The sequence below is a fragment of the Streptopelia decaocto genome, assembly GCF_964273445.1.
Source record: "Streptopelia decaocto genome assembly, chromosome: 13".
In the NCBI taxonomy this organism is placed as follows: Eukaryota; Metazoa; Chordata; class Aves; order Columbiformes; family Columbidae; genus Streptopelia; species Streptopelia decaocto.
This window is the reverse complement of record NC_138668.1, coordinates 10,454,668-10,481,671: the sequence shown is the minus strand read 5'-3', so window position 1 is coordinate 10,481,671 and position 27,004 is coordinate 10,454,668. Positions and strand designations below refer to the sequence as shown.

Sequence of the window (27,004 nt, the reverse complement as noted above, 5' to 3'; positions counted from 1 at the left end):
CACAGGGACAATTGTATTAGCAGCAACTACAGACTGTTTCCTCCGCATGAGAAATCAGTTACAGCAACTCTGCACAGAGCAGGGGAAAGACCGAGGCCTCCCTGCCCTGTATCACATGCAGTGGAAGCCCTTGGGCCAAAGTTCGGAGGCTCAAGAAGCAGAGTTATTGCTTGCACTGGAATTTTGCAAAGATACCAAAATTAATAGGACTCCACAGATCTTTCTATGTAGTAAAAGCCACAGAGCTTAATTAAAACCAAGCCTTCATCTGTTTGCAGTTATGAGTTAAACTAAAAGGAGAAAGGCACTGCCTTATGCAGCATTAATGCAACAGCGTGAATCTGCCCCAGAAGGGAGAGTGTCCCCCCAGAACACTGTGCTGCTCCAATCAATAATGTGGATGTGGCCCTTAAAGAGAACAGGACTATTCCAGAACAGTGGCCTCCAAACTATTTTGACTATTCACACCATCAGTAAAAAATTTAGAGCACATACTCCCAATATATGTATATTTATTATTTCTAAGATATATACACGTACTACTGAAGTTCTTCCCTCACCCCAATGAATTGTCTTGCATGCATCCCACTTTGGAAACTGCTGTTACAGAGGACCAACAAACAAAACAAAAACAAAAAACAAAACAAACAAACAAACACCAAGCACCAAAACTGAGAGATAAGACAGACATTTGTTCCCACAAGCCCTTTGGCTGCAGGGAGAGCCAGGCTGAGACGTGGCGGGCTCCTCCAGAAGAGCTCCAGTGCCAATCTCTGCAGCCTCCCGCCTACACCAGATGTTGGGATGCCAGCTGATCAGCAACAGCAAAAGTCGCTTTGTTGGGTTTCTTCCCTGTTTGCCTGATCTACCTGCCAAGTTCCCACACTGTTCATACCTGCTCCTCCCAGGGCCCCAGTTGTCTCATACCCACAAAACAAGAGGGTGTCTTCCAGCCATAATTTCCTAACACTGAATGGAGTCTAGTGTTTCTGGGACAACAGGGCTGTGGGAAGGGGACACTGAGAACAGACTTACCTCATCATCCTTCCAGTCTGAGAAATCAATCTTGAAGGAAGGCAGGGAGAAATGCTGGCTTACCCCTCTCTTGTAATGAACTGTCTCCGACTGCAGAGAGGGATTCTTTGTGCTGTATCTGAAGAAAGGGGGGAAAAAGAAAACTTGCTGTAACAAATGATAGCTCACTGCTATGCTATTGTTCATTCATGCCTGTCCGCCTTTCAGGGATCACAAGTGGCAGCTCTAAGAGGCAGAGCTGGCAGGGGCTGGCAGCCATTCAGTGGGGATACAAAAAGGGAAAGGTGAAAGCAAGAAGGTGAGCACAGGGAATGGAAAGCAGCGCAGACAGGCAAGGTCTGTTTGGATCCATACTGACCTGCCTGGAAACACTGAGTGTCAGAGTAGAGTGGGGTGCAGCAGCCTGGCAAAGGCTAGCTCACTAAATCTAGGGCCTAGGCAACACTGGCTTTCAGCCCAGCATCTTATTTTCTGCAGGAAACCCAGGAATAATGAGCAATAATCTAACAGAAGCAACACACAACCCAACACAGCACTGAAAGCTCTCCCATGCCCCTGCGGGACAGCTCTGCAGTAGAAATGCTGCTTGGTTCGCCACCATCCTGGTAAGCAAAAGCCATTCCAGTTCACTCCTCTGTTCCTCATGTGCTTCCCCAGAGGTGTTGCAGGGCTACCAACACCATAGAGAGACACCAGCCAATCCTCCACACTGACCACCCAGAGAACAGTGACAATTCTTCCACTGTTTTGAGGCCAGCGCTGAAACGCCAGCCCTGCAAGGATGGGATGAACATCTCTGGAATGAGACTGTAGCTATCATCCAACATCTTCTGCACCCAGATCCCACCCGGTGCTGCCTGCCCCTTGAGAGACGTTCCACTTCTTGCTGACCATCGCTAAGGACAGTATGATTCACAGTGGGCTTCGGGGACAAAACAGGATCAGAAGTTTTCACTGCTTTCTGGAGGGTGATTTTTGAGCTGGATGTGCACAGCCTCTCTTATGCTAATTATGGCACAGGAGAGGAGGCAATGAACTGGAAAGCAGGGTGGGAACACCTGAAGCTGGTTTTAGCACCAAAGCCTTTGTCGTTGAGCTACCAACCATGTGTTTGGAGCATGTTGACAAACTGGAGAGAAAGTGAGAGATCCCTTGCCCAAGAGGCTTACACTGCAGAAATGACAACCTCCCTGACACAGTGACAAGACAGGTCTAGCTCCAGCTCCACCAGAAAGCCTCAAACAGCCGGTCACAGTCACGGGATGTTATCTCTTCTGCATACTAACCATCACTTCCTAAGCAGAGCCTCACACAGTGAGACTGGGAGAGCACTGGCCTCCAGCCACCGCACACTGAACAGCTACAAGCTTGAAGCCTCGTTGACTGTTCAAACCTGCTTGCCATGGTTCTTGATCAACCAGATAGCCCAGGGACAGGCTCCAGGGAGAGGTGTCACATTAGCACCAGGAAATCTAGGCTGAGTTTTAGCTTAGTTCAGCTTGGGATATCATGCAGGATCCCCTGACAATCAGCTCCTCAGATTTTCAAGGTTGCTTTTCTCAAAGAAGAACATGGGCAGTGCTACTGCCAGCCCTGAGAAGGAGGTAACACCAGAGAAGATCAAAGCATTTGGCATGACTGATTCAGTACAGAGCAGTTAACAGAGCATGCAGAGGGGCAAAGAAAAGAGAATCCTTGCTTGAAAAACAGGATTCTGTACTTCTGGTGACATTCAGCTGTTCTGAAACACAGACATAGCTTACAAACCACAAGGTATGTAAGAAAAGGTTAGAAAGCTCTAAGCTTCTTCAGCCTAACCACACTTCGTGGAGGAGTGCAGCACACCAGAAAGAGATGGCAACACAAAACTTTCCTACCTCCAAGACAGTGCCTCCTGGTTTCTGTAAGCAAGGAGCAAGAGGGCTGGGCAGCTCACTTTCAGAGGGGGGAAGCAAAAGCCATGGGAAAAACCAAGGTGCAGAGTCAACCAAGAACTGCAGAACTGAGCATCACACCAGAGATGCAAAGACTGGGCTGGAGGTGATTAGAGAGGACATGCCTGAACCTTAAAACTCAGCTTCAAGAGATGCTGTGGACACTTTACACTCAAGAGCTACAGGGAGGCTACAGGCCTGCCTACCTGCTGCCAGAATGCAAGAGCCCACAGCGCCAGCGGGTCGCCCTCCAGGACTCAGGCCTTAAAGCACAGTGATTAGGATGCATTTTGCAGCTTAAGGTATAAGAACCTGGATGCCAGAAGATGATGAATATTTATTAATTCCTCTCGAACTCAAGAAGGAAAAGAACAGGGTCTCCTGCTGCCTTTCTCTGGAAAGACAGTGTAGTTCCTGCACCCTTTAAGGATTCAGAAGGCTCATCAAGTATCACAAGATCCACATTAAACTCTAGAAGGCCATGACGAAGGTTCACCACATGTGCTCCACCCTTCCTGCCAAGGCAGGTGCATTATGTTATTTCTGACAATACCTCACCCTCAAAGACCATTCTGCACTGCGCTGAAACTGTGCTGCTTTACTAGAAGGCCTCACTCCATCCTTCACATTTAAAGCATGGTGTGGGAGAGATCAGAATGACAGGTCTTTTATGTGTGAATTACAGAGCGAGCAATTGAGTGAAGTTTTATTTACTGAGTTGTCAAGCACAATGAATAGAGCAAGCCTGTATCTAGCTCCATTTGTGGCATTCTCAAAGCTTCCCGGCTTTGCAGAGAGGCACTAATTCCCCCTCTGTGGCTGGAAAACCTGGGGATGGGAGAGTGACTTATCTAAGGTGACAGCAAGTCAGGAACCTACTGGAAATGAAGTGCAGAGGAGAGAGTGGAGGTCAGCAACTGCCTGGATGACATGCACCACAGCAGTGCTGGGACAGGGGTGTAAACATGCTGATGTGAGTGCCAGGAAAGCTGGGGGACCTGCACTTACAGCACCAGAAGCCCAAGCCAGTCTACAACAGGAAAGCAAGTAACACTGTTCCAAGGATAGGGTAGAACAACACTCACATAGACTAGCTGCTCTCACCACCCCTGAGAAAAGAAATAAACCAGGTACGTTGATTTTCTGAGCTGAAGAGCATGACAAAAATACCAAGGAGGCTTTCTCAAGTGAACCAAGAGAGCTTTATGCCTCAGACTGTGTGACTTCCTAGTCCCCACTGCTGAAACACACGTCAGACTTGGATCTGAACACCCAGTCAGCGCTGGAGACCTCCAGTCAGCGGCCAGTGCCGAGGCTGCCGAGCACCAGCAGGCCAAGAGCCCAGCGAATGCCCTGGAAGCGCTGGAGACCGCAGACTGTCACAGAGATCAATCACCTTTCTAAGGTCACGCACAGGATGCACTGCACAAGTACACACTCCAGCACAGGAGGACAACGTGGCAAGCTGTTACAAAGCAAGTATCCTGCATGTTAGTGCCTAAGCAGCCTCTTACACATCCCCAGCTCTTTCGGTTGGCATCTGCTGTAATCTGCTCTGTAGAGCTGTGTTGTTACAGGAAAAGAGAGCATGAATTAAGAACAAAGGACAGCAGAGGAGCAACATGCTGCCTCTCCCTGCAAAAAGGCTGAAATCTGAATATTTGGGCTGCTGCTTCTCAGACTGCACTGTGGCAGGTCTCCATCCAGATAGGAGGTCTAACAAAACCACCTTGCAATCACCAGCAGCTCAGGACAATGGAGAAGTGGGGTCTGTCCTGTTAGGTCAGGACCAAGCAGAAATCCCTGGTCACATTTTTTTAAACCTGTTTGTTTGCTCAGGCACCCCTGACAGCATGAGAATCACCCGCAATGTGAGGGACCACACTGCTGACTGCAGCAGCAGCCCCCAGCTCTGTCCTCAGGATTCATGCAGCCTGTCTCCTCCCGTGAGCCCTTTGACACACCTTTACTCCCACAAAGCAAAGTTTACACCCCGCTCTGACTCCTTCCTTCCCCATGCCAAACCCTTCCACCCCCAAAACCAGCTGTGTATTGGAGAAATGGCAGATGAGAAGCCCTGTGACATCAGAGTGATTTTTGAGAGAACAGGAAACAAACTACAATTATTCCCCAGTCTCCCTGTACGCAGTCTGGACTTGCTACCTGTACACAGTCCAGACTTGCTACCAGGCACCTGTAGACCTTAAGGAACTCTGGTGGGAGCCTTTCAGGAACTCTGGCTAAGCAGAATTAAACTTCTGTTGCTACGTGCTCACTGGAGATGCAACAGCTATGTGTGGGGGTGATTCCCCCTCTTGCTCATTCCTGATCAGTGCCTGGGGATGTTCTCAGCAGGGCACCAGTCCCAACTCGTGCAGACCTCTTCTCTGCTGTGCTCCTCACGCTCAGCTCTGCCTGTCACCGGGGCTGCCTCAGACAGTCAAAAACCAGCTCCTGTTAGCACAAGCACGCTGGGACTCCTGACCAAGAAGCACCAAGTGAGGATCCTGGCCAGTTTGCCTCAGAGTTACCCGAAGGCACCATTTTTGACTGGTAACGGCCAAGAGCCTGCACTGTGAAGAGCCTGTGGACAAAATAAACGTCCTCTTTCTTTAGTAACAGCTATGCACGTTGCACGGCAATCTGCAGTCAACCAAGGACAAGGCAGAGTTACATGAGATCTTTAGAGGGTACTCAGGAACCAATTCTTCCACTGCCACAGGCTGTGGCGGGCTCCATGTGCTCTTACATGAATGAGGATGATGTGATGAGGAAAGAGCCAGTCATGTCCTGCTGATGTTCACAGAGGCCAGGAGTTGATGTGGAGCAAGCATGCTGGACCCTCCCTCTTCCACTTGCATGCTCCTCTTTCAGTTTGGGCCAGGATCTCAGAGGTCAGCTTTTGGGCAAGAGGGAAGTTGAACAGTGTCTCAACTCAAAGTGATGTTTATTGGTAAAAGAAACACTACCAAAATATAAGAAGGCCACAGTCCTGAGTCTCAGTTCATAGTTAGGCAAGATCCAGCCCCAAGAGGGTCCCACTCCATGCAGAAGTTAACCGTCTGCTAAGCTGGTGTTCTGCAGCCCCTGCCAGTCTTCTCCTTCCAAAACTGAGTTTCCACTCCAGGAAAGAAGGAGACAAACCCCTTATCACGCAGCTGAAACCCTGCCAGCCACGTCCCGCTCCAGCACCTGCCGAGGTCTGTCCTCAGCTGCCAAACCCGCCGCAGAGCCGGCCACACTCACGGTTCCAGCGCCGGCGGCTTACACAACAGCTACGCAGAGAGACACAAAGGCCAGAGCCCTCATTAAAAGACAGAGGGTTTGTCTGCTTGGTGAAACCTATAGAATTTAGCTCTCCAGCCTGTGAACTCAGCACAATACAGCGTTCCCTTGGGGACCGATGTCTGTCCGGATCAAAGCGGTAAAGACTTGCGCCTAGCAGAAAACAGCACTTGTCTCCGATTTCTTCACACAGGAGAAATCTCTCTGCACAAAGAATTCATATTAATCACCACAGTCCACATCCATAAGCTGCAATAGCACCTTTCAAAGGCCCTGAACAGATAGAGGCTATTAAACAACCAAAGGAGTACCTGAGTGTCCCTGTCTCTCCTACGCAAGCTTTAATGAAAACAGCTATGTGCTGAGCTACCCGTTGCAGTTGGATTTCATTTAGTGAACTGACTATTCAAACTTCCACATGCAGACAGAATACATAATTGTTGCAGTGTCACATCCACCATCAGCTTAAGAGACTGCGGTAGGATGTGTGCGATGAGTGTAGCAGGCATTGCAAAACAAACAAGGAAATGAGATTTTTTTTTTAAAAAAGCAACAAATCCAGTACACTGATTTGTGGATCCACAACACAAACAGCACAGCCCTGAAAAAGAGTAAGGATTGCAGAGCTAGACTGACCTATTTTCATTGTGTTTTCTCTTTATAATGAGAAAGTTTGGCAACATTGCTAGGATACAGAAGAGAACCTTTTCTGTCCAAAGAGAAAGATCTTTGTCATAAAAATGGACTGCAAAACTCAAAGCTCTCATGTCATATTTATCATAAGCTCCTGATCTGCCTAGATTGCTCATGTCTTTAGAACGGACTGTTTCAAGAGCTTCCAGCTACAGGGTTGGTTTGACTTCTTCCCCTGAGGAAACAACCGCTGCTGTCATGTTTTAACTACACAATCCTTCCTGCTAGTCAGCAAGATATCTACGGCTGGAAAAGTCCCAGGGGCCCTCCCAGGAACAGGCTAATAATGTGCATGTAAAGGCTTTTGCCAGAAAGGGAAAGGATGCATTCGTAAAGCACACACAGAATATGAACATCTCTGCAGCCTCCTCCAAAAGAAAATCCTGCCTCCTATACCACAGACATCTAAGGGTACAAACACACAAACCAGTTACTACAGGAGAAGGCAGGTGATGAACTGGGAGTCTCTCAGCTGTTCTCTAGGAGCTGCTGAAGAGTCTTGCCAGCCCTGCAGTAGAAATGCAATGTGGAGCATCCTCTCATCTGTCTGGGGAAATCACACGGTTATGGGTGATCACTAGTGAGTAGTGATGTACAGCTCACACACCTGCATGTTGACACCTCCTACACACTAAGGCAGAGATTCTCATGTCGTTTAGGTAGGGCCCATCCTGGTCACCCTTCACCTTCTGGCTGAGACAGCTGAACCCCTCCTTGCTGCACATGCCCATCGCCTCTACCATAGGCACGGACCCACCTCTCCAGCTCACTAGTCATTAGCATCACAGATTCTGACAGCAAATTTCTCTTTGTTTGTAGGACATTTTTGAAGCTGACAGGTACTGCTGTGGCTCGGTGTCACTGAGCAATACAAGGCTTGACCTAGTGGCTGGGCAGTCAAACTGCTATGATGGTTTCCCCAACCAGTGTTTTCAATGCTTTCTACCCAGCTGCTGGGAAGCTGAAGCCAAAGAAAAGGACAAACTGAGAAATATCACTCCAAGCCAGCCAGATCTGAGACCAACACCTCAAGTGCATATCCACCACTAACCGAAAATAAGAGCAGATCCTCATCCTCGGGGAAGACGCTGTGCTACAGCTCTCTGGGGGGACTGCCACAGGAAACAGAAGCACAGCAGAACAGTTTGCCAGCTTCCAAAACCAAAGAAAGTGGACACAACCAGAAGAATAAATAAAGATGAGGATATTTGGAATCTTCAGCTGTTCAGAGGCAGGTCACTGCTAATTTGCTAATTCCATGCCATTAAAGAGATTCTGGACACAGGCAGATATGATCTCTGATACCTGTGGGGTAATGCACCAGCCAGCCCTCTGAAAACTAATGAGTTTTAGTCTAAAGAGTCTTTAGCCTCACCACAAAGCAACCAGGCATGACATATTCTAGATTTATACTAACTCCCATTTCATCCAAGAGGCTTCTACAGATATCTGCCCTAGCATCAGAAAGTGCTGGGTCCCCTCCCTGAGCATGGGGCTGCAGAGGTAAAGACACCTCTAGAATCACCTACAGCCGCACATGCACCTTCTCCAGACTTTACTGGTCAGCTGTGGTCCCACAGCAGCGACGATGCAGATCCTCGTGAAAATCAGAGTTCAAGAGCTCAGGAAAAGAGGCAAGCAGCAGCTGGGACCTACGTGTTCCCAAGATCTTGGCTGGGAAAAGCTATAGCTGAGCGTATCTCAGCACGATTACCTGGGAAAGTCTGCTGAACACTCGTTTGAGGCAGGTTAGGACAGGTAACACACGCTGATAAAGCCACCAGCTTTTACAAGGAGCCCCAGCAACTCCAGGGGGGAAGGTTCCTGGCTGGCAGACAGAAACGCTTCCCTTTGGTCACGGAGAGCAGCTAATCCTGAGGGCAGGCCCAGCACACGGCTCTACGAGCAGCAATGCCTCTGCTCGGGGAGAACCACCTCCCCTCACCCCAAACTGTATGGACATAATAACGTTCGTAGCAGGAGTTTCACATGAGCAGGAGTGCTGATACTATCAGGATCAGTGGCTGTTTCAGCAGAGAAGCAAGAATAACTTGTTTGGCGCTTCTAAGGAGCCATGCTGCAGGCTGTGGAGCAGGAGAAACTTTCTGCTTTTGACAAGGGTCCAGAAAGTTTCTCCTATTTTAAAATTTAGCATCAATTTAGGAGAGTGGAAAAAAAAAAAACCAACAGTCTTTTGTTTTAAATAGCGTCTTCTTCCCAATCAAGTACTGAACACAGCAATAAAAAAAGTATTGAATTTATACACAGTGCAGCTTTTGCACATGCTTGTTCCTTGAATGTAGCTGTTAGCACCAAAAGAAACTGAGAAAAAGGAAAAACTACCAGGCCAGGCAGGGGGAAGCTGCATTCTTATTAATGCACTAAAAATGCACATGCTGCACTTAGAGCTCTAAGAATGCAGCCCCGATTTTTTTTTTCCACTAGAATTTGAAAAGAATAAATCAAAGTAATTATAGCAGTGCCCTTTCAGAATTGCTTTGCAAAGCTGAAATCAGAGCTTCAAAAGGTTTTTACTAGCAGCCAGCAAATCCAGAGAAGCAGAGATGCCTACTTCGGGCAGCTGCACTAGCCCCAGGACGTGCTTCATGAGCCACTTGCACATGGAAAAAATAGCCTGGGTTGAATTAAAGCAGCTTATAAAGTCTATATTTGTATCTCACTTCCCCCAGCCCCTATTACCTACACATCTGCATGAAATCAGGATCATGCCTTCTAAAAGGCTCCCTGGCTTTTGATGCAGCCCCCCCCACCTATATAACATTTATTGTCCAAGAACTCCAGAGCAGAGACAGACAGTTCATCACTCCTCTATTATAGGGAAATTAAAGTATGATTTATTAAATAAAAGGCCAGCAGTGGAAGAAAGAGCTGAATCTGAGTGCTTTGACTTTTGACGTAAAGGTTTAGTGCACTGGGGACTGCTGCCACCCTAGCAGGGTGACACAGCATCGTCAGCTACGTTTCGTTAGCCAGGTAATGACTGCTGGCTACTGATCCTGGTTTCGTGCAGATGCAGGTAGGCTGCACGAACAAAGGCTTCTCCTCGCCATCTGAACAGAGATCCGTCTTCCCAGTGAACCATGGACAGGGTGGATTAAAAAATTCGTATTTTAAAAAATATTTTTATTTGAAGTTGACAGTTACGTTAACTTTGAGAAATTCTGCCTAGGAATTGTTCAAATTAAATTTAAAAAGCAATTAGGTAGTTCAAGTTTGCTGCATAAGCTTTAAAGAACAGACAAGAGCACTGGGGACAGTCACTGGCTTAGTGCATGGCACTAAATTTCAGTAAAATGTGTTCTTAAGTGAACCAGAAACTGTTTTCCTCCTCCAATCAACCAACAGTTCCTAGAGGAGAGCGACTAATTACAGAAGACTGAAATCACACTCTGTCCAGAAACAGTTAGTTATATTCAGTAACTATAATCTTTTCATTAAACAATTATTATTCAAGGCACAACTTGACAAGACAGAGTCCAACACAGTGCAGTTTACTAACAAGAACACTACACGGCTGGTCTCAGGTGATTCAGTTGCACTTCCATCCCAACACAGCTTGGTTCAAGACATAGGTTAAAAAAACAAAAGTACATTTTCGCCTTAGAATAACTTTCTCTTTTGCCATTTTAACACAACAAAATGCAAAACCAGATGTCTGAAAAAATACATTTTCACCTATACACATATTCTTTATAGACTTAAGCTCTTTGTAAAATGTGGCACAAAGTTTGATATGAAGCTTACACTGAGTTGTAAATGCAAATGTTTCATTGTTACTGACCAGTGACAAATTATCTTCCAAGGTAAACCAATATGCAAATATGCAAACCAATATTAAAATCGACAATTTAAAACAAGACCTGCTGATTTAAGCCATGGCTGAAGTCTGGCAATGTAAATACATCCACCCTGGCCATAGGCACCCTCAGCTCTCCCCAGAAGCCCACAGTTTTTTGGGTAAAAAACAAGGAATGCCGCAGGGCAGCACAAGGGACACTGGCCACCTCTCCACGTGTACCTGTTAGGAAAAGAGGACTTCAATCTCCAAGGATGCCATTCCAACACCTTCACTAGCACTAAATTCACAGGAAACCTAAGGACCTAAGAGACAGAACACGGAAACTTTATCAGGATTTCTAAGGCATCCTGCTGCGTTCAGCTCTGCTCAGGAAAAACTGCATCTAAATAGAATGCATTTTCAGAGTTTGTCAAGAGGGATTTTTCAAGCACTTAAAAAGAGCTAATTTATTACCTGCCCAAAATAAAGGCAGCAGAAGGACAGAAGGGGCTTAAACAAAACTTCTGGACTGGGATATCCTCCAGTCTGGAGGAATGCACATCTGCATGGGAGCACTGAGCTTGTCTCATTTCTAAAAATACACTATTCATTGATCATTAGTGGGATGTTTATACTTTGCATAAAACATGTAAGCCATTTTATAGTTTGTCATACATATTTCTCCCTGCTGAAACCTCTGCAGATCCCTTCAATAAAACGTAAGTTTACCCCCAGATCCAGATCCCCACTGCAGAAGTCGTCAGCACTACATGCACAGAACCGCTGATCAGCCAAAAGCCTCTACACGAGGAAGCCAAGAGCTTCTGCAGCCTCAATCTTCCTCTACCCATAGGACAAAAAGAACTCTTTGTCCCACAGCCATTGGAAGCCTGTCATAACGTACCAGCAGCTCATGTGTCTCCAGTTCACACCACAGACAGCACATTTCAGTCACCTTTGCTCTTAATACAGAGAGAAACATTTTTGTAGTCTTATGGGATACAGCATTGATTGGAATGGTTTAAACATGCCAATTTAGATAAAAAGGTTTTGAAATCCATAGGGATGCACTACCAGGATATGAGAAATACTCCAAGAATGACGTTTTGACCACTCTTTCTGCAGCTAGCCAGGGGCTAGTACATGCACCTGGCAGGAACCACACAGACAGGTTTCCAGGCAGTAAATCCTCCCAAGAGCCATCTCACAACAACCTGTGTTAGGGTGGTCATCTATCCCAAAAGGGGCTGTAGGTGAGCCTCAATTCCACACAGACTCGCTGTGTAAATGCCACACTGAACTTCACCTTGGTGGCCCAGATGCTCCTGTCACAGGAACACAGAAATCCAGCGAGTTAGGTGATCTGGAAAAAAACTGGTAGTATGTGAAGGGAAAGGTGGTTGTTTCTTTACTTTCATAGAACATCTTGCTGACAAAGTGTACAGCTGCAAGTTCCTTTCCTTTCTTGCACACAACACAGTTTCCCCACACCCAAAAAAAAAAAAAACTAAACTGAAAAGGGAATAAGAGAGGATATTTGCCATATGGGGGAAGAAAGTGAAAGTAATAATCAAAGTTATCAGAATATATAAACCAGAACAGAATAATTAGAGATTTTCCCCCTTCACCATCTGTGGCAGCACTGCCCTCAGGCCTGACTCATGAGATGTTGACAGGCTCATCTCCCGAGAGCTCCTGTGCCCCTCCACGTGCCCACAAGCCCAGGACTTACACTGCCATGCCACCAACAAACTCTTCCGTAGCCTGGCAGTAGATTGTGATGGCAACACGGGCATCTGCATCAAACGTGAACTCCAGGCTGTAGAGGACTTTCTGCTTCCCATTCTCCTCAGTAGGGCTGTCAACATCATCTTTATACCTGAAAGACAATGCCAGAGGATTAGAACTCATACGAGATATCATCAAGATCCCTCTGGAAATCAGGACAAGAGTACTCTAGTCCAGATGTTCTGGGCAGGCAAGGCGCCATGGGCTGCCACCTGGTGCTTCCCAGGAGATCACCATTCCTTCCTCTGAGGAAGGTTCTTCCCAGATTTGACTAAAGTTATTAACGTGAATCATGTAACAATGGTGTTGAGGAATCTCACCCTGCCCTACAGTGCCAGGACACAGAATGAGACAAAGAAGTGATCTCTTGAATGTCAAACCCTTAGGACAAGAAATATTCTCCTTCCTTTTAAATCTTCTTATTAGGTTCAGTATCTGACTAAAGAAATCTTGCATGGGCCTGATAAGTCTAAAGCCTAATTCTTTAAACTCTGCAAATTAAATGGTGCATGACAGGCAAAAAACAAGGTTTCTGTAACACAAAGAACTTCTGAAGCTCAACAAAAGGTACCTCCAGCATCACACAGGTGATATTCAGATCAGAAAGCATCAGAATATAGGAACTTCAATACCTTTAAATGTACAGATCATCAACTAAATCTTCAATGCTGCTAATGACTGAAGCTTGCACATACTTAATGAGCAAAAATTAACACATTTAACTGTGTAACAGATGCATGATAACCAATACAAGAATGAGTTTAGAAGTTATTTCTATTAACATAAAGGTGACTCGTAACTTGGCTATGGGCTACGATACAGCTGGATCCCATTGTGTGATCACCACTGCCCAGTACTGCTCCTTCTCCCTGCTGCTGGAACAGGCAGGTAACAAATTCGCTGAAGAAGCAAGTTATGGCCATGGATGAGTTGTGAGTTATGTCATGACAGGAGCGGCCAGGAAGACCAACAGACCTGGAAGAAGCAGCCCACACAACACACCATGAGCAGATATGCCCTTGAAGCACAAAGTGACAGAATGGACATGATTCACTGGCAGGGCAGATGCAGATTCCCATATGTAAATTCAAATCCCACTGTAACCCTATGACTGTAGGTAGCACCTACAATCTTGCCTTTGAGATCTGTACACCACCACTCGATTTGCTACCCAGCTCCAGCCTCACTTGTCCGTCAGCGTTACCTCAACTGCCACAACGCCGGGGTCAAAGCCAAGCAGCTAAACTATTCAGGAAAAGCTTGGCACTGTCTTGGACTTCACGGTATCAACCAGCCTCTCTCGTCATTAAATAGGCTCTAAATACGCTGTACTATTGAAAATGGTTAGAAATGGGCTAGGCAAACCTCCATAATTCAACCTAAAAATCATCAAGGGAATCCTTATTTACCAAGTTCACCAAGATATAATAACTGCTGCCTAATTAAGAGGGTTCCAGCATGAATTTTACTTAACACCAGACTGAACAAGAATTAAATGTTCAGCTTCAGCAATTTAATACAGAGGCTGCGAAATAAAATTTAAGAGCAGCATAATCAAATGCCTAACACACGTACTAATGTAACCCTAGTGAATCGCTATAGCATACACCTGCATTCCTGTCTGAAGAACTTGGAGAGCTCCAAATAAGATTTCTGCCAGAGGTTCACCTAGGTCAGAACAGCAAATCAAGCTAGAATACACCCAATGTGCTAGTATTAAAAAAAAAAAAATAAAAAATAATTTAAAAAAACCCACAAAACCCGCACAGGAATCCCAAGAACTGAGCGTCTAAACACCTGCAGCATCCTGGATAAAATACACAGTATAGAGCAAGATGGTATTTTCACACAAGCTAGTTGCTTTCAGAGTACAAAATCATGGCAGTTGAAGGCCCTACACAAGTGACACTCCAGGCAGCAGGGCAGATTTGCCTAGAAAACACAGAGGTAACATCAACATTTTAGGCTGGACTGACCCAAGAGCACAGGTGGCAACAATCCACTCACAAATGTGTGTGTCCAAGAAAGCAGGAGCACAAGCTTCTGCAAATTCTCTCTTGCTGCTGTCCTCCGTTGATCCGGGGTTGGCAGTGAGGGATCCAGGCTACGATATACTTGCCACTTCTTCCAGAAGTAGGGTGGGGGAGAACCAGCACCCTCCCAGGCAAGCATTGATGTAAGCTACTTCACAGACCTATACTCACTGCATATCTAGGTGGGTATTATAACAGAGATGCCCATTGACACCACAGACCTGTAACAGCCCCAAGTAACAAAGTGGGACATCTGGGGGTGGGGGCAGATCATGCAAAAGCAATGCGTCATTAGTAAAACCACTGCCTGTTTTGTCTTCTCAGTGAAGTCACAAAAAGCACACGGGTTTGCAGATCTCCCTCCTGCTCCCAACTTCACCTCTGCACGCCCCTGACAGCACTCAGAATATGCTTCCATCCTTCCAAGAAAAGGGGTTAAACCTAGACTAGAATAGATCTGTTGCCCTGGGAAACCACTGAGGGGCCACCACCAACTGCAGTGCCTGAAGAGAAGGTTTCTGGAGGATGCATGTGCTGGGAAATGGGAGAGTCAGAGCCCTGTCTGCCTGGAACGCCATCACTTGAGCAGTCGGCAAGGTGTACGTGCCCAAACGGTGACAGTCACAGCAAGGCTGTGTACACATCTTCATGTTGCAACACACCTGGTGCTGCAGGTTAAGGAAATCATCTGGCACACAGGAAAGAGTTCAGGCAAGGAAAGACAGCATGAGCAGCTATGGCAGCTGGTAGCTGGACCAAGGAACAAGCAAGGACTCCTCTGGTGCACACTTTTGAGAGGCAGAGACATCTCATGTTCCATCTTCAGGTGCAGGAACAGTGGGTTGTAACTTCAGGGGAGCAGCAAGACAAAGTCACACATTTTGCATTCCTTCTTTCTTTGCAACAGATGTGGCAGACAAGGAGCCGGCTCAGGAGTGGTTCAGGTGGTTCAAGAGCTCTTCTGTCTCCTCGTGCACTCAAAGTTTACAATGTACATTTAGTCAAGACCTTCAGTGTTGATGTGAGGTGCCCACAGATGCACGCACAGATTTATAAACCGGCGACTTTGCTAGGTGTGCATTTCGGTCATGCACACAAGTTAATTACACAGCCTCCACAATCACATGTATAGAGCAGAAGAGACTGACCACCTTTGAGAACAAATGTCTGATCCAATGTTATGATCAAAAAGGCAAAGCAAGATGACGTACTAAACCCCACCAACTCCTCCACTCACAGCAAAGCCGCTCCCCGTGAAAAAGCCACTTCCCATTTGGCTTCTGAGAGATGTTACCCTGTTTATGTGGAATCCTGCAAAATAACAGCAATTGTGGGAGGAAAGGAGGACTTTTTCCTAGAGAAGTAGTTCGCCCTTAAGCTGAAAAAGCCAGCCAGCATTCAGAGCAGTTTACTAATGGTTACTTTTTCAGAAGTTCTTCCCTCTTTTCCTCTTCAATCAGTTTTGAAATCACAAGTATTGTTCACTAAAAAAAAAACAAAACAAAAAAACAACCAACAATATAAAACACAAACCAAAAACAGAACAAAAAACCCTCCAGTTTTCACATAAAAACAAACTGAGGGTTTTGTGCAGTTATGACTCAAATTACTCACGTTACAGCACGCTCTCAGAACCACCTTGGCTGAGAGCTGGAGGTGGCCCCCTGCCAGTACTCCAGCCCTGTGCCTGAAATGCAGAATTCAGAGCAGCTCAAGGATCTTTGGGAAATGCTCTGCCTGTCCAGATGCCTGGACATCTGCCCAGCCGCTCAGACCAAAACAAACCACTGTACGCTGGGCCCCTGTATTTCAGCCATGTGTTTCAGAGAGGGAGGCTGCTGGTTCAGATCTGTGTTGAGCAGTGAAAGGTAACCGAGCCCCACAACTATCCAGACCTCCTTCCCCTATGCACAGGACACAAGCCATCTAAACAAACATGTAACACTACAGACAAACTTTATCTTGGCAGCAGGAGAAAGCTGAGGAAGCTTCACTCAAGACCAATCAGTCCTCCTGGCCTGTGACTTGCACCAGAATCAGCTTTCTGGCTTCTCTTTGTACAAAAAAGCAGAAAGGAATCTGTTTGTAGGGTTTACTGACCTGACTAATATATTTTGTCCATGCTTATGATTTCATGGTTTTGTTTACCACTCTAGTCTGTCCTGTAGAGACAGATATATCACTGGTCCTGTTTGGAAACACAGGTTGCTCAAGTCTAGGGGTAAGGAGCGTATAAACCACCTGAAAGCTCTGATCACAAGGGAACACAGAAGCCTCTGGCCATATCTAGCAAGAAGGATTGGGAATTCAGCTATTTCTCCAAAACCCTACCAAATACAGTTTAGCTCTGGATGATGGGTTGAATAAAATGAAAGGTTCAGGCAATAACAGTACCTCACAAGTCGGAGAGAGTCTTTGCGGATGTTCACCAAACTTCTCAGTGTCTTCACTGGCTCATGTGGAGCTGGAGTTACATAGGGAAACTGGAACAAAAAGACAAATGATTCTCCTATTTTTATACTATAAAAGGTAGCAGCATGTTACCTGGTACACAATTTACTTAAACCAAGAAACATCTGCCTTTAAAGATACTCAATACAACAGCCACAAGGAACAATAGAGAGAATTATATTGACATCTTAATCAAGCATATTTCATGGCGAAAATCCAGCTCTGGCTCAGCAACAGCTCATATTGGGAATACGCACTTTAAGAAGCGGCATTTTCACAAGCTCTTTTTCTGCACCCTGAATTCTAAGTCTGGAAAGCCTTGCTCTCACAAGCTTTTATTTCCACTAAAGAAAGGAAGCTCTTCCATGCATGTTACAGCATGCAAACAGTGACCTGACTGCTAATCAGCATCCCAAAGCCATGGATTACTGCGGGAAAACTCTTTTTTATTCTGAAACAATGGGGCAAATGTTCTGGAAAAGAAAAGAAGGAGACAGGGATAGGAGGCCTCATTCTATTCTACATCCAAGAGGCCTTCTCTCACAGATAGTCCTTTAAATAAAGGACGATAATGCTTCAGACTGTAATTCTCCTTACTGGTCACAGAATCTCCAGTGAGAAATGCAAAGGACACTGCTTACTGTGGTGTCTGCAACCTGTGCAGCTGCAGACCTGCCTGCTGGATCTCCCATCTCCTTGGTGAAGTCTGAAGCTGAAACATCCACTCACACGACTGCCAAGTTTGGCAGGTGCTCAAGCTGGAGCCATGGCTGCACTCCAAGTCAGAGCAAAGGCACGACACAAAGGTACAGAGCTACAGGACAGGCTTTCAGGTGGAAGGTGTCTTGGAGTGTATCCAGTGTCACCATGCAGCCTCATTAGAGCTGGGGTCCTTCAAACACATCTCCTGATTGCTCTGCAGTGGTGTAGAGCAACTGACATGGAGCAGAAGTACCAGGGACTGCCAATATATACGATTCCTTAGAAATGAGTCGCCTGCTAAACAGGCAGCCAAACACTGCTACAGCTGAACTTCAGGGCAGCTCCAGGACACAACCCTTCAGTGTCGTCACCTCAGGCCACAGAAGCATATTGGTGGGGCAACAGCCAGAGCCTGAGGGACAGTGTGCTGTTTCCTGACCAACAAGAGAAGGCCACAGAAGACACCGTGCCACAGGCAGCAGAGAATTCACAGGGCAGCCGCAGCTGCTTTCCTTGCACAGAGTGCTCGGTACTACGGCTGGTAGCACTGCCCTACGCAGAGCGGTCAAGACCTCAGTTACTCCAGAGAGAAAACTTGACCCATGTCCAGAAAGCAGTTTCGCTGCTCTGTGTTCAAGTGTCTTTTTCCTCGAAGATTAATCAGAGCAGCCAAAGGGCATTAACTTTACGTAGGCAAACTATATACCACGACAGCCTCCCTCTCTTAAACTTGTTTGGCAAACATCCCACTGTGTTAATAGCATTCGCACCCACTCCCCTCTGAAGAAATTATGAAATTCAGTGTCGGGATGTCTGCATGGAAGCCCAGGCTGAGACATGCAGCCAATTTAACTCTGCAAGGCCAGACCCTACAGCACACGGGATATTTATCTAACAGCTGCATCTTCTGCTTTCATTGGAGTGCTGTGCAGCTGCCAGTCACAGAGCAAAGGAGAAGCAGTCAGCTTTCAACCACTGTCCTGCACAGGCCCTGCACACAGACATGCCAGAGCATACCTGGTGAGCATCCCTATGCCTGCATAGCACTGCTAGTCCAGAACAATCTCCATCTAAAGTCCCTCATTCCTAAACCTGCTGCTCATCTGCACCTTCTGCCTGAACAAATGCCTTCCAGATTCTCCCTTGTCCTACCCTGCAGAGTCCTTTCAACTAACTGTGGTGCTGAGATGACCAATGGCACAGCCCGAGGACAACTCAGAAAGCAGAACATGCTTGTCACTGGTCCAATTCAAATATCGAGTCATCTCGCCTCAGTTTCCCACATCTGTAAAACAAGCGTGATACTGAACTGCCTCCGAACACTACAAGCATGAATTAACTAATAGTCACAGCTCTTCTGAACATGAGAACCATGACATCAATTTTTCCTGTTTTGAAGCTGCAGAAATAAGTAGGAAAAGAGCTGGCACAGCAAGCAGCTCTCTACCGTTCCTTCTCCAACACTCTGAATACATCTCCAAATGGCTCCTGCTCTGTTACTTTTTGGTTCTTTTTAAGCAGTTCTGAGATGGAAGAGAAATTCAAAACATAACACTTGCATAAAATTCCTATTTGTCCCTCACAACCGTGCTACTCCCTGTTCACAATAAAAGCACAGGCCAATCACTTGAGCAGATAGCTTTTCAGAAGCTCATAAGACACCCATGAGCCCAAAAATACCTCTGTGATCCAAATGGGAAAACAAAAGGAGAGATTTTCTGAGCAGCCCACCTAGGTTACAAAGCAAACAAAAAATCACCAAATACCAAGAGCTGTCTTAACACTACCATGCACCCAGTCAGGCCACTCATTTACACAGAGAATGGCACATGTTGAACACTGGTTGGAGTCCATCCAACGTGCCCAGGAGCCCTGTGAAGTCCAGGCTCTGAGAGTGGATCAGCCTTCTCTGCAGACTTTTTACACTCGCTCAGGTGGGCAACCAGAATCAGTCCCAAAATCTGTGCTCCTGAGTTGCTGTCCTTCTTCTCCCACTACTTCTGCCTGAAGTGAAAATAAGCCTAGAAAGCGAATACTGCTTCTTAGAAAAACCCTGCTTGCACCTGAATAGCTGTGGCAGCCAGCAACCTGGGACAAGAGTGGGGAAACGCTCTTGCACCTCAGGCTGGAACGACACTCCCCAAGTCACGAGGGTCTCTTAGGTCTGTGCTATCCTCCTCTACAAGTCCTACACAAGTTTTGCCAAAACAGGCAGACAACAGAAGGTTAAAATAGACAGCATATAGGAACTTGCCTGAACAGGTCTATTCCCAAGGAAGTTTAGATCCATGTTCTCGCCAAAAAGGTAGCCCTCAGGGTGAGGGGTGTCAAACTTCTCGCCTCCCATAAAGAAGTGACTTGCAAAGTAGTTTCCTAGAAAAAAAAAACACAAGGGAATAAAAAAAAAAACCACTCTAAATAAGTGTATCACAGAGAACGGCTGGTCTGTGCAATTTTTAATTCACAAGTATAAAAGAGCACAAGACATAGAAAATACTTGCTAGTTCACTCCTACCCTGTATTGCTGATGGCCACTGCCAACAGCAGAAGCTGGAGGGTGGAGGAGAAACCCTTTTATAAATCATTACAGTGGAGATCATTCAATTTTAACTTGTTTTCCGGAGAAGGTACGGGGAGCAGTAAGAGTCAGCTCTTTTCAATATTGCCCAATTCTGATGAATTCTTTCTCTTTTCTCCACCTTCCAGTGTGAAGTCCAGTCCCACAAACACCAGCAACCTGTTCTGAGAAGGATGAGGCTTCCTCCCACTGCAAACTCCTGTTGGCCAGGTTTGCCTTCCCTCACCTCTTTTACTCTCATATCCCAGGGCGAGAACCACACAAAACCTTTACTGTGAGTGCTAGAGACTACATGCCTTGATGCTGAATTTTATTAATAGCATCGACAGTTCTAAAAATGCACAAACATGGATGTCTGGAAGAGATAAACCCTGGGACTGACTAAACTGAGCTTTACCTCTGAAAGCTTCACCACAGATCTGTTTCATTTATCTTTAAGGTGACACACTCCAGCGCAAATTTCAGGAGACAAAGGGTGTGCAAGGTCACTAGGATTCTGGAGCACTGGATTAACGGCAAAGTCATCTGAATTGATTCAGTTGTGCAAGAGCACCACAAATGTAGCTTCCCCATAGAAAGACTTCAGGAAAACACTCTCAAATATGAACTTCATGGAGTTAAAATTTCAGAGAAATAACTATCAGGAGAGAACTAAAATAAAAGGCTTCACCTAAGCCATTTCCTTTGAAGTTTCAGAATGGGGATTTTTCATGCATGTGATGAAAGGACAGAGCCAAACGCACATTTGCTTCCCTAGGTGCAATGCATAGACAGCATAAAATTTGTTTTAAAACGAGTCATTACAGAAGCAGTAACTAATCATCTGAATGGTTATGGAGGCATTATGGAAGGATTTGCAGTCCCTCTAGCTTGGAGCAAGCATGATTCACTCCAAAATGGGAGGGCTTTCATGAATGGCTCTGTTTTTTCCATTAAGCCGTTTTGCCTTTATGCTTCAAGACAGACTCCTCTTACTCTGCACAGATGGTAGTGCTTTAATGACGATGGTAGTGCTCAGCTATTGCTGAGCTTAGTTTACAGGCATCCAGATGTTTATATTATAGAAACACATCCTTCTTTCCAGCTACAACAATCAACTTCAGCACAGGTCCAGAATCTACCTGTCTTACACAATCAGCGTAACAAGATGTAGGTGTTCCAAACGACAGGCAACCTTTTCCCACCCCTCCCAGAAGCAACAAATTAAAAAGCTAATCTGAGTAGAACATCCAAGCACAGCTAGCTCGATACAGCCTCTCCAGCTGAGATAACACTGCCATGGTTTATTCTTATACTAAGGTTCAGAAAAGCATGACGGGGTTTAGGAATAGATTTTGCATTTCACATGGGTCAAGTAGGAATGTGGTTTTGGAGCATTTTATCTGATTAACTGTGACGACGACTGTGCAGGATGCCTCCGTGGCACAGCAGCTGACTACCTGGCATCAGAGTCACACAGCTCCCTTGTATCCTAGGAGCAAGACATCCTGGGGCTCGACACGTCTCACTAAACCTGGATTCCACAAATTCAGAGTAATGCTCTTTTGTGGAAAAAGGTCTTCATCCCATAGGCAGAGGATGCAGAGGTCCAGCGGGCAAGGACTGCTCACCACACTGACACCCCATGCCGGGGGAGCCAGCAGCCCAGGAGAGCATCGCCGGTAGCCCCTCCAGCACCCTGGCGTGAAAAGGCCTCTCTGGTACAACTGGAACAACACCAAGATGCATAACTAGCATGTTCAAGGCACCTGCCACACTGTCTTTGCTCCACTAAGAACTAGGGATCTCTAACAAATTGTTAGGGTTCCTCACAAATACATGCTACCCCATGCAACACAGCAGCACTTATCTAACTGGAAACCACAGCTTCAATTCCACGTACAGACTGAAGGCTCCCTTCATCTTGCTAAGTCACCTCCTGCAATGTGAAGGATTTTTTCCCACAGTCTCTTCCTTCATGGGCAAACAAGAAACGCAGTCAGTGCCAGTCACAAAGAGCATGAGGAAAGTCACTTTGAGGAGCTCAGAGGCAAAACTGCTGGCGAGCAGAACAGCCCAGGGCTCTGTCAGTGCTGCTATGGCTACACAAGCCACTGCATACACAAGGTCTCAACAGAAAAAATAACAAACAAGGATGGCAGCAAACTGCCTTCACAAGTTTATAACACAGCTTTCAGCAGCTGAAAAAGAGATATTCTGTTGCAAGCCTTCAGAAATCACACACTGCCTACAACAGCCAGGAGCACAGAGTCAGCAACACAGCTGCAGCCCCATCAAAACAAGGCTGTATCGCACAGAAAGTAATTAGATACCCATTTAGGCTTCCTACCATTATTAGAATTAACAGTGAAGTGATAGAAATTGAGTCCTTTTTAATTACTTAGCCAGACGCTCACCACCGCGGCATGCTGAGGGATGGACTGACAGCATGGTTCTGGGGACGGCCTGAGCCTGCACCAGACCCACGGCTGGACAAGGTTCTCTTGCCTTCTTCATTGCCCATCCCTGCTGGGCCACCAAAAGCCATCATGTAGCAAACAGGAACACAGCTCTGAGCTGGGCAAAATATAATCCAGCAACAAACAAGTAAAAAAGCAACTGGTTCTCACCCACGAATCCTCCAGTCTGGTGCTCATGAACAGCAGGGGAGAAGGCAGGAAAGGAAAGCACCAGCCCACGGCAGGCAGTGGTGGCGTCACCATGTTGGGCTGAAGAACTACAGCAGGAGTTATGGACACAACCACCCCGTGATGTGCTTTGTATGGCAGGTGAGCAATGAGAGCTACATGTGAAATACAGGAACCTATTCCTGTCTCAACATTGTCGTGGTACATGTGGCTCATGAGCTGAGAACAAGGTGACAGACTGAGTAGAACTCAGGGTACTCTTCTCCTATTTAAAAACCTTTCTTTGATTAAAGCATCACTCCCAAGCCACAAAGCAGTTTAGCTTCAGAGTGGAGCAATCTACCTTTCTTTTTTCCTCCCAAACATGGCCAGGGTCTGCAATTCTCTTCCAAGAGCCTGCTCCAGAGGAGAAAAGCCATCTCAAGGGCACATGCTCCCTGCCCTGCTCCACACTGCAGATGAACTCAGTGGAAAGACAGACGAGCTGACGAAGGAGCTGCAGAAAACACTGGTGCATTGCTCACCGGTTGCTAAAGCAATAGGGGCATCATGAGACTGCATGCAAGAACACAGATTGTTTTAACCACTTCAAGCAGAGAAGCACAGCAAAGACCATGGCTGTTCCTCGTGATTACCCATTTTCAGCCTGTTTCCTCAGAGTACTAATTCTTCTGTACAAACCAGGCCCTCCTCCAACACTCCCTTCCAACTGGTCAGGCACTTGCAATGCCAGCACAGTCTCCGTGAAGCAAGCAAAACAGGTTAAAACATACCAGTGAAGAGGTATTAAAGAACAGAATCAGGTGTTATCTTGCAGCATTTCAGCAGCCTCACCCCCACAGATGCAGGAGGGAAAATGCAAATGATCCATATTCAGAGCCTTCCAAGGCATAAGCATTGCATTTTCACAAGATTTTTAACTACAAAACTGCATACTGGTTGCAACAAAGCTGTTAAACAATCTGCAAATGCCTCATTAGGGACTCTGGCTTATAAAGACCAAGGTGGATTCCACAACAACTCACTCAATCCTCCACAGAGCACGTGACTGACTCAGCAATAACCACATCAAAAGTCAATAAACGAGAACTGAATATTTACCACGCCATTTGCAACCACCTGTGACTCAACAAGGTGCTGCCACTTGGTATGACCTCGTAAAGTAACCGTGTTCCTTTCCACAGGAAGGCTGACACAATGGCTAAATTACAGCCAGGATACCTGCACTTTGCGTTTATGCCCTCTCACAACACAGTCTTCTTGTGGTGTATTTGTTCCAGAACGTGCACTCGCATCCTTCAAACCGATGCCGATCGCAGATGAGAGCTGATCAAGCCGCTGCAGTTTGCCCAGACACCCACAGTAAGTTAAGATCTGCTTAAACCAGAGACTCGGAGGGAAAGACCACAAAAGGTGAAGGACAACCCTCAGTGCTGAATGAATGAGACTCCTGTGGACAGGTAACCTGAAGTAATCCCCCTCACTTTCGGGGACCTCTGAGCAGGCAGGAGCCTGTCTGTGCGCCCGGCTAACACTCCAGTGCACACATCCAAATAATCACCTAACACAGCCAATGCAAAACTGGTTTCTTCCACTCCAGCTGTGAGGTGCAGTACAGGGCTCACAGCAACCATGTCAAGTTTGACACAGTTAGCAACCATTTAGCCTAAGAACATTTTGTACTACTTCCAGCTTGCTTCCTGAAATCAAATACAACCACACACACTCCCAGTCACCTTCCCTCCCCACTGCCAGGTTTTGGACCAGTCACGGCCAACCTTTCCAGCCCCACGTCAAACACATGTAGGACTGTAGGGCCAGAAGGGACGGTGTCCTTCTGAACGCATTCCACCTGAAGAAGGGAAGAGAGTGCCATCCTAACAGCCCTTACTGTTCTGGTGTTCAGTAATCTTCCTTAAATCTCCACCTTAGAAGTGTTCATGACCTCTTCTTCTGCCTACGATGATCCTGAGCTTGGACAGCTCCTTTCCCTCCTGCAGTCAAGATGATCCTTGTTAGATAAACAAGAAGGCAAAGAGAAAGGTCTAGCCTAAAGCCAGTATGCTTTCAGAAAGACAACAACCAAGTGCAACAACAACAAAAAAATTAACAGGCATCTAATTGTATCCAAAGCCTTTAAAGGAAATACCAATATTTTTCTTTAATCAGTTGCCTGAAAGCATTAGCTGTTCAGTTTTACAAGGGCGGTATCACACACAGAATGTTCTTTGGCAGCATCTACATCAGCAGACCCCTTCCATAGCACATGTGAACATACAAGCACGTTGGCTAAAACCTCTCACACCATTAAATTCTAGTCCGGGTAATTACAACAGTATAGAAACAACAGGATGATGACTTGAAAGTAGCCGTTTAATGTTCATTGCATATGATGGTTATAATGAACCTGGTCCATATCTAAAATCCTGTCTAAGTGTCAATAGAAATCAGATGCAACCTCCAGGCTGTCAGAAACTGCCAGCAGGGCCCACGCTGCCACAGCTACAGCTCAGTAGGCAGCTCATGTCCACCCAGTCTCCCACAATGGGAAAGCCCCCCCAGCCATCCAAGGGACATGCAGAGTCCTGCTGGGTTCCTAGCAGTGACATTTGTCCTTCCTAGTAGCCCAATAAACTAGTTGCCACCCCCCTAAAAAAGCAGTTTGCATTTTCTAAGAGAGCCAAAACAGCTGAAGAATTTTTCTGGGAAGGTTTCCCCCTTACATGTCCTCCAAATCACCATTCTTGCTGAAGGGCAACCTGCAACAAAACAAGGTATAATCACGGCAAGACTCTATTTGAGAAGGTCTTGTATCTACTCCAAACAAAATGGGAGGACCTACTTGCCTCTATCGCACAGCCCTGAGGATGTCACAACCAGCTGTCATCAGACACACAGAGAACTCGAGTGTCTGAACAAAAAGGCTATGTTGCATCTGCACCCAAGAGTGAGAGATCCCAAACTGCCACTCTGCAAATTCTTTAGCCTGCCTGGAAAAGCCCTAGCAAATCAGAAACTCAGAAAAATGTCAAAGCAAATGGATACTTTAAGAAAAAAGAGCACCTGAATTTCCCTGATGACTCATTTTCTGAGAAGAATAAAGAAATAAACAAGTTACACCAGCCAATCTCACAAGCCAGTCTAAGATAAGGTGAGTCAGAGGCTCATCCCAACTTCACAAAAGCAGCACTGCTGACAACTCTCTAAGTTTTCAGAATGTCTCCCTTTGGAAAACAAATACCCATGTAGGTCAGTCCAACAGCGCCCAAGTAAGAACCGCCGCCATTCTAAGGAGTTAAAGAACACTGTCATGTGGGAATTTTTCCATCCCCTATTCCATCAGATTCGCTTTTCCTTCCACATCCCCAAACTCCGCTGTCACTCCCCCTTTACCAGCAGGAGATGTCCCAATGGCCGCAGACCAGGGCTTGCTGCCGTGGGGTTTCCAGAGCAGAGAAGCGAAGCTTTTGCTCACCCACCAGGACCAAAGGGCAGCGCCTGAGCTGGGCGGCCACGGACACCAGCAGCGGGACGGACGAACGGCTTCAGTATTAGATTCAGGGCAAAAGGCCCTCCTGCATGCTTACACTTCAGCCAAGCAGGGCACCAAGGCGGCCTCACACCACAGGTTTGTCCCAGGAAGATCCATCCCTCGGCGCTCCGCACCGGGGAGGCCCCGCAGCTGGGTGGGCAGGGCCAGAAGCAGCCCCGGGCCCCCCTCGGCCCGGCCGGTGACGGGCACTCCCGCAACCCCTTCCCCTGGGGACCCCGCGGCCCGGCCGCCCCGGCACCGCCCCCCGCTACGCCTGTCCCCCTCGGGGCGACCTGGGGTCACCGGGCCCGCCGAAGGCCCGTCGCCCTCCCCCGACCCGGCGCTGAGGGGGGTGGCCCCGCGGCCCTCACCGGACTTGGGCGGGTAGCGGTAGGCCGAGTTGGCCTGGATGTCGATGTCCTCCACGCCCGCGATGCGCCGGCTGAGCAGGGAGCCCATGGCGGCGGCGAGCAGGGCGGGCGGGCCGGGGGACGCGGAGCGGAGCGGCGCGACGGCGGCGGCGAGCGGCCCGCACCCACGGCGGCGG

The 27,004-nt window shown here is 47.0% G+C and overlaps 1 protein-coding gene across 8 annotated transcripts in view; it reads right to left on the bottom strand.

Moving 5' to 3' along the window:
• Positions 1-27,004, bottom strand: part of MGRN1 (mahogunin ring finger 1) — a 51,906-nt gene extending 24,902 nt beyond the window's left edge. For all 8 annotated transcript variants that reach the window (XR_014185342.1, XR_014185343.1, XM_082064863.1 and 5 more), the window contains exons 1-5: positions 26,829-27,004; positions 19,975-20,093; positions 16,962-17,050; positions 12,479-12,625; positions 1,036-1,153 (exon numbers count right to left, since the gene is read on the bottom strand). Coding sequence is in view for 6 of the 8 variants with exons in the window: in XM_082064863.1 (XP_081920989.1) it covers positions 1,036-1,153; positions 12,479-12,625; positions 16,962-17,050; positions 19,975-20,093; positions 26,829-26,916 (561 nt within the window). In the remaining 2 variants the exon portion in view is untranslated. The remainder of the gene's footprint in view (positions 1-1,035; positions 1,154-12,478; positions 12,626-16,961; positions 17,051-19,974; positions 20,094-26,828) is intronic.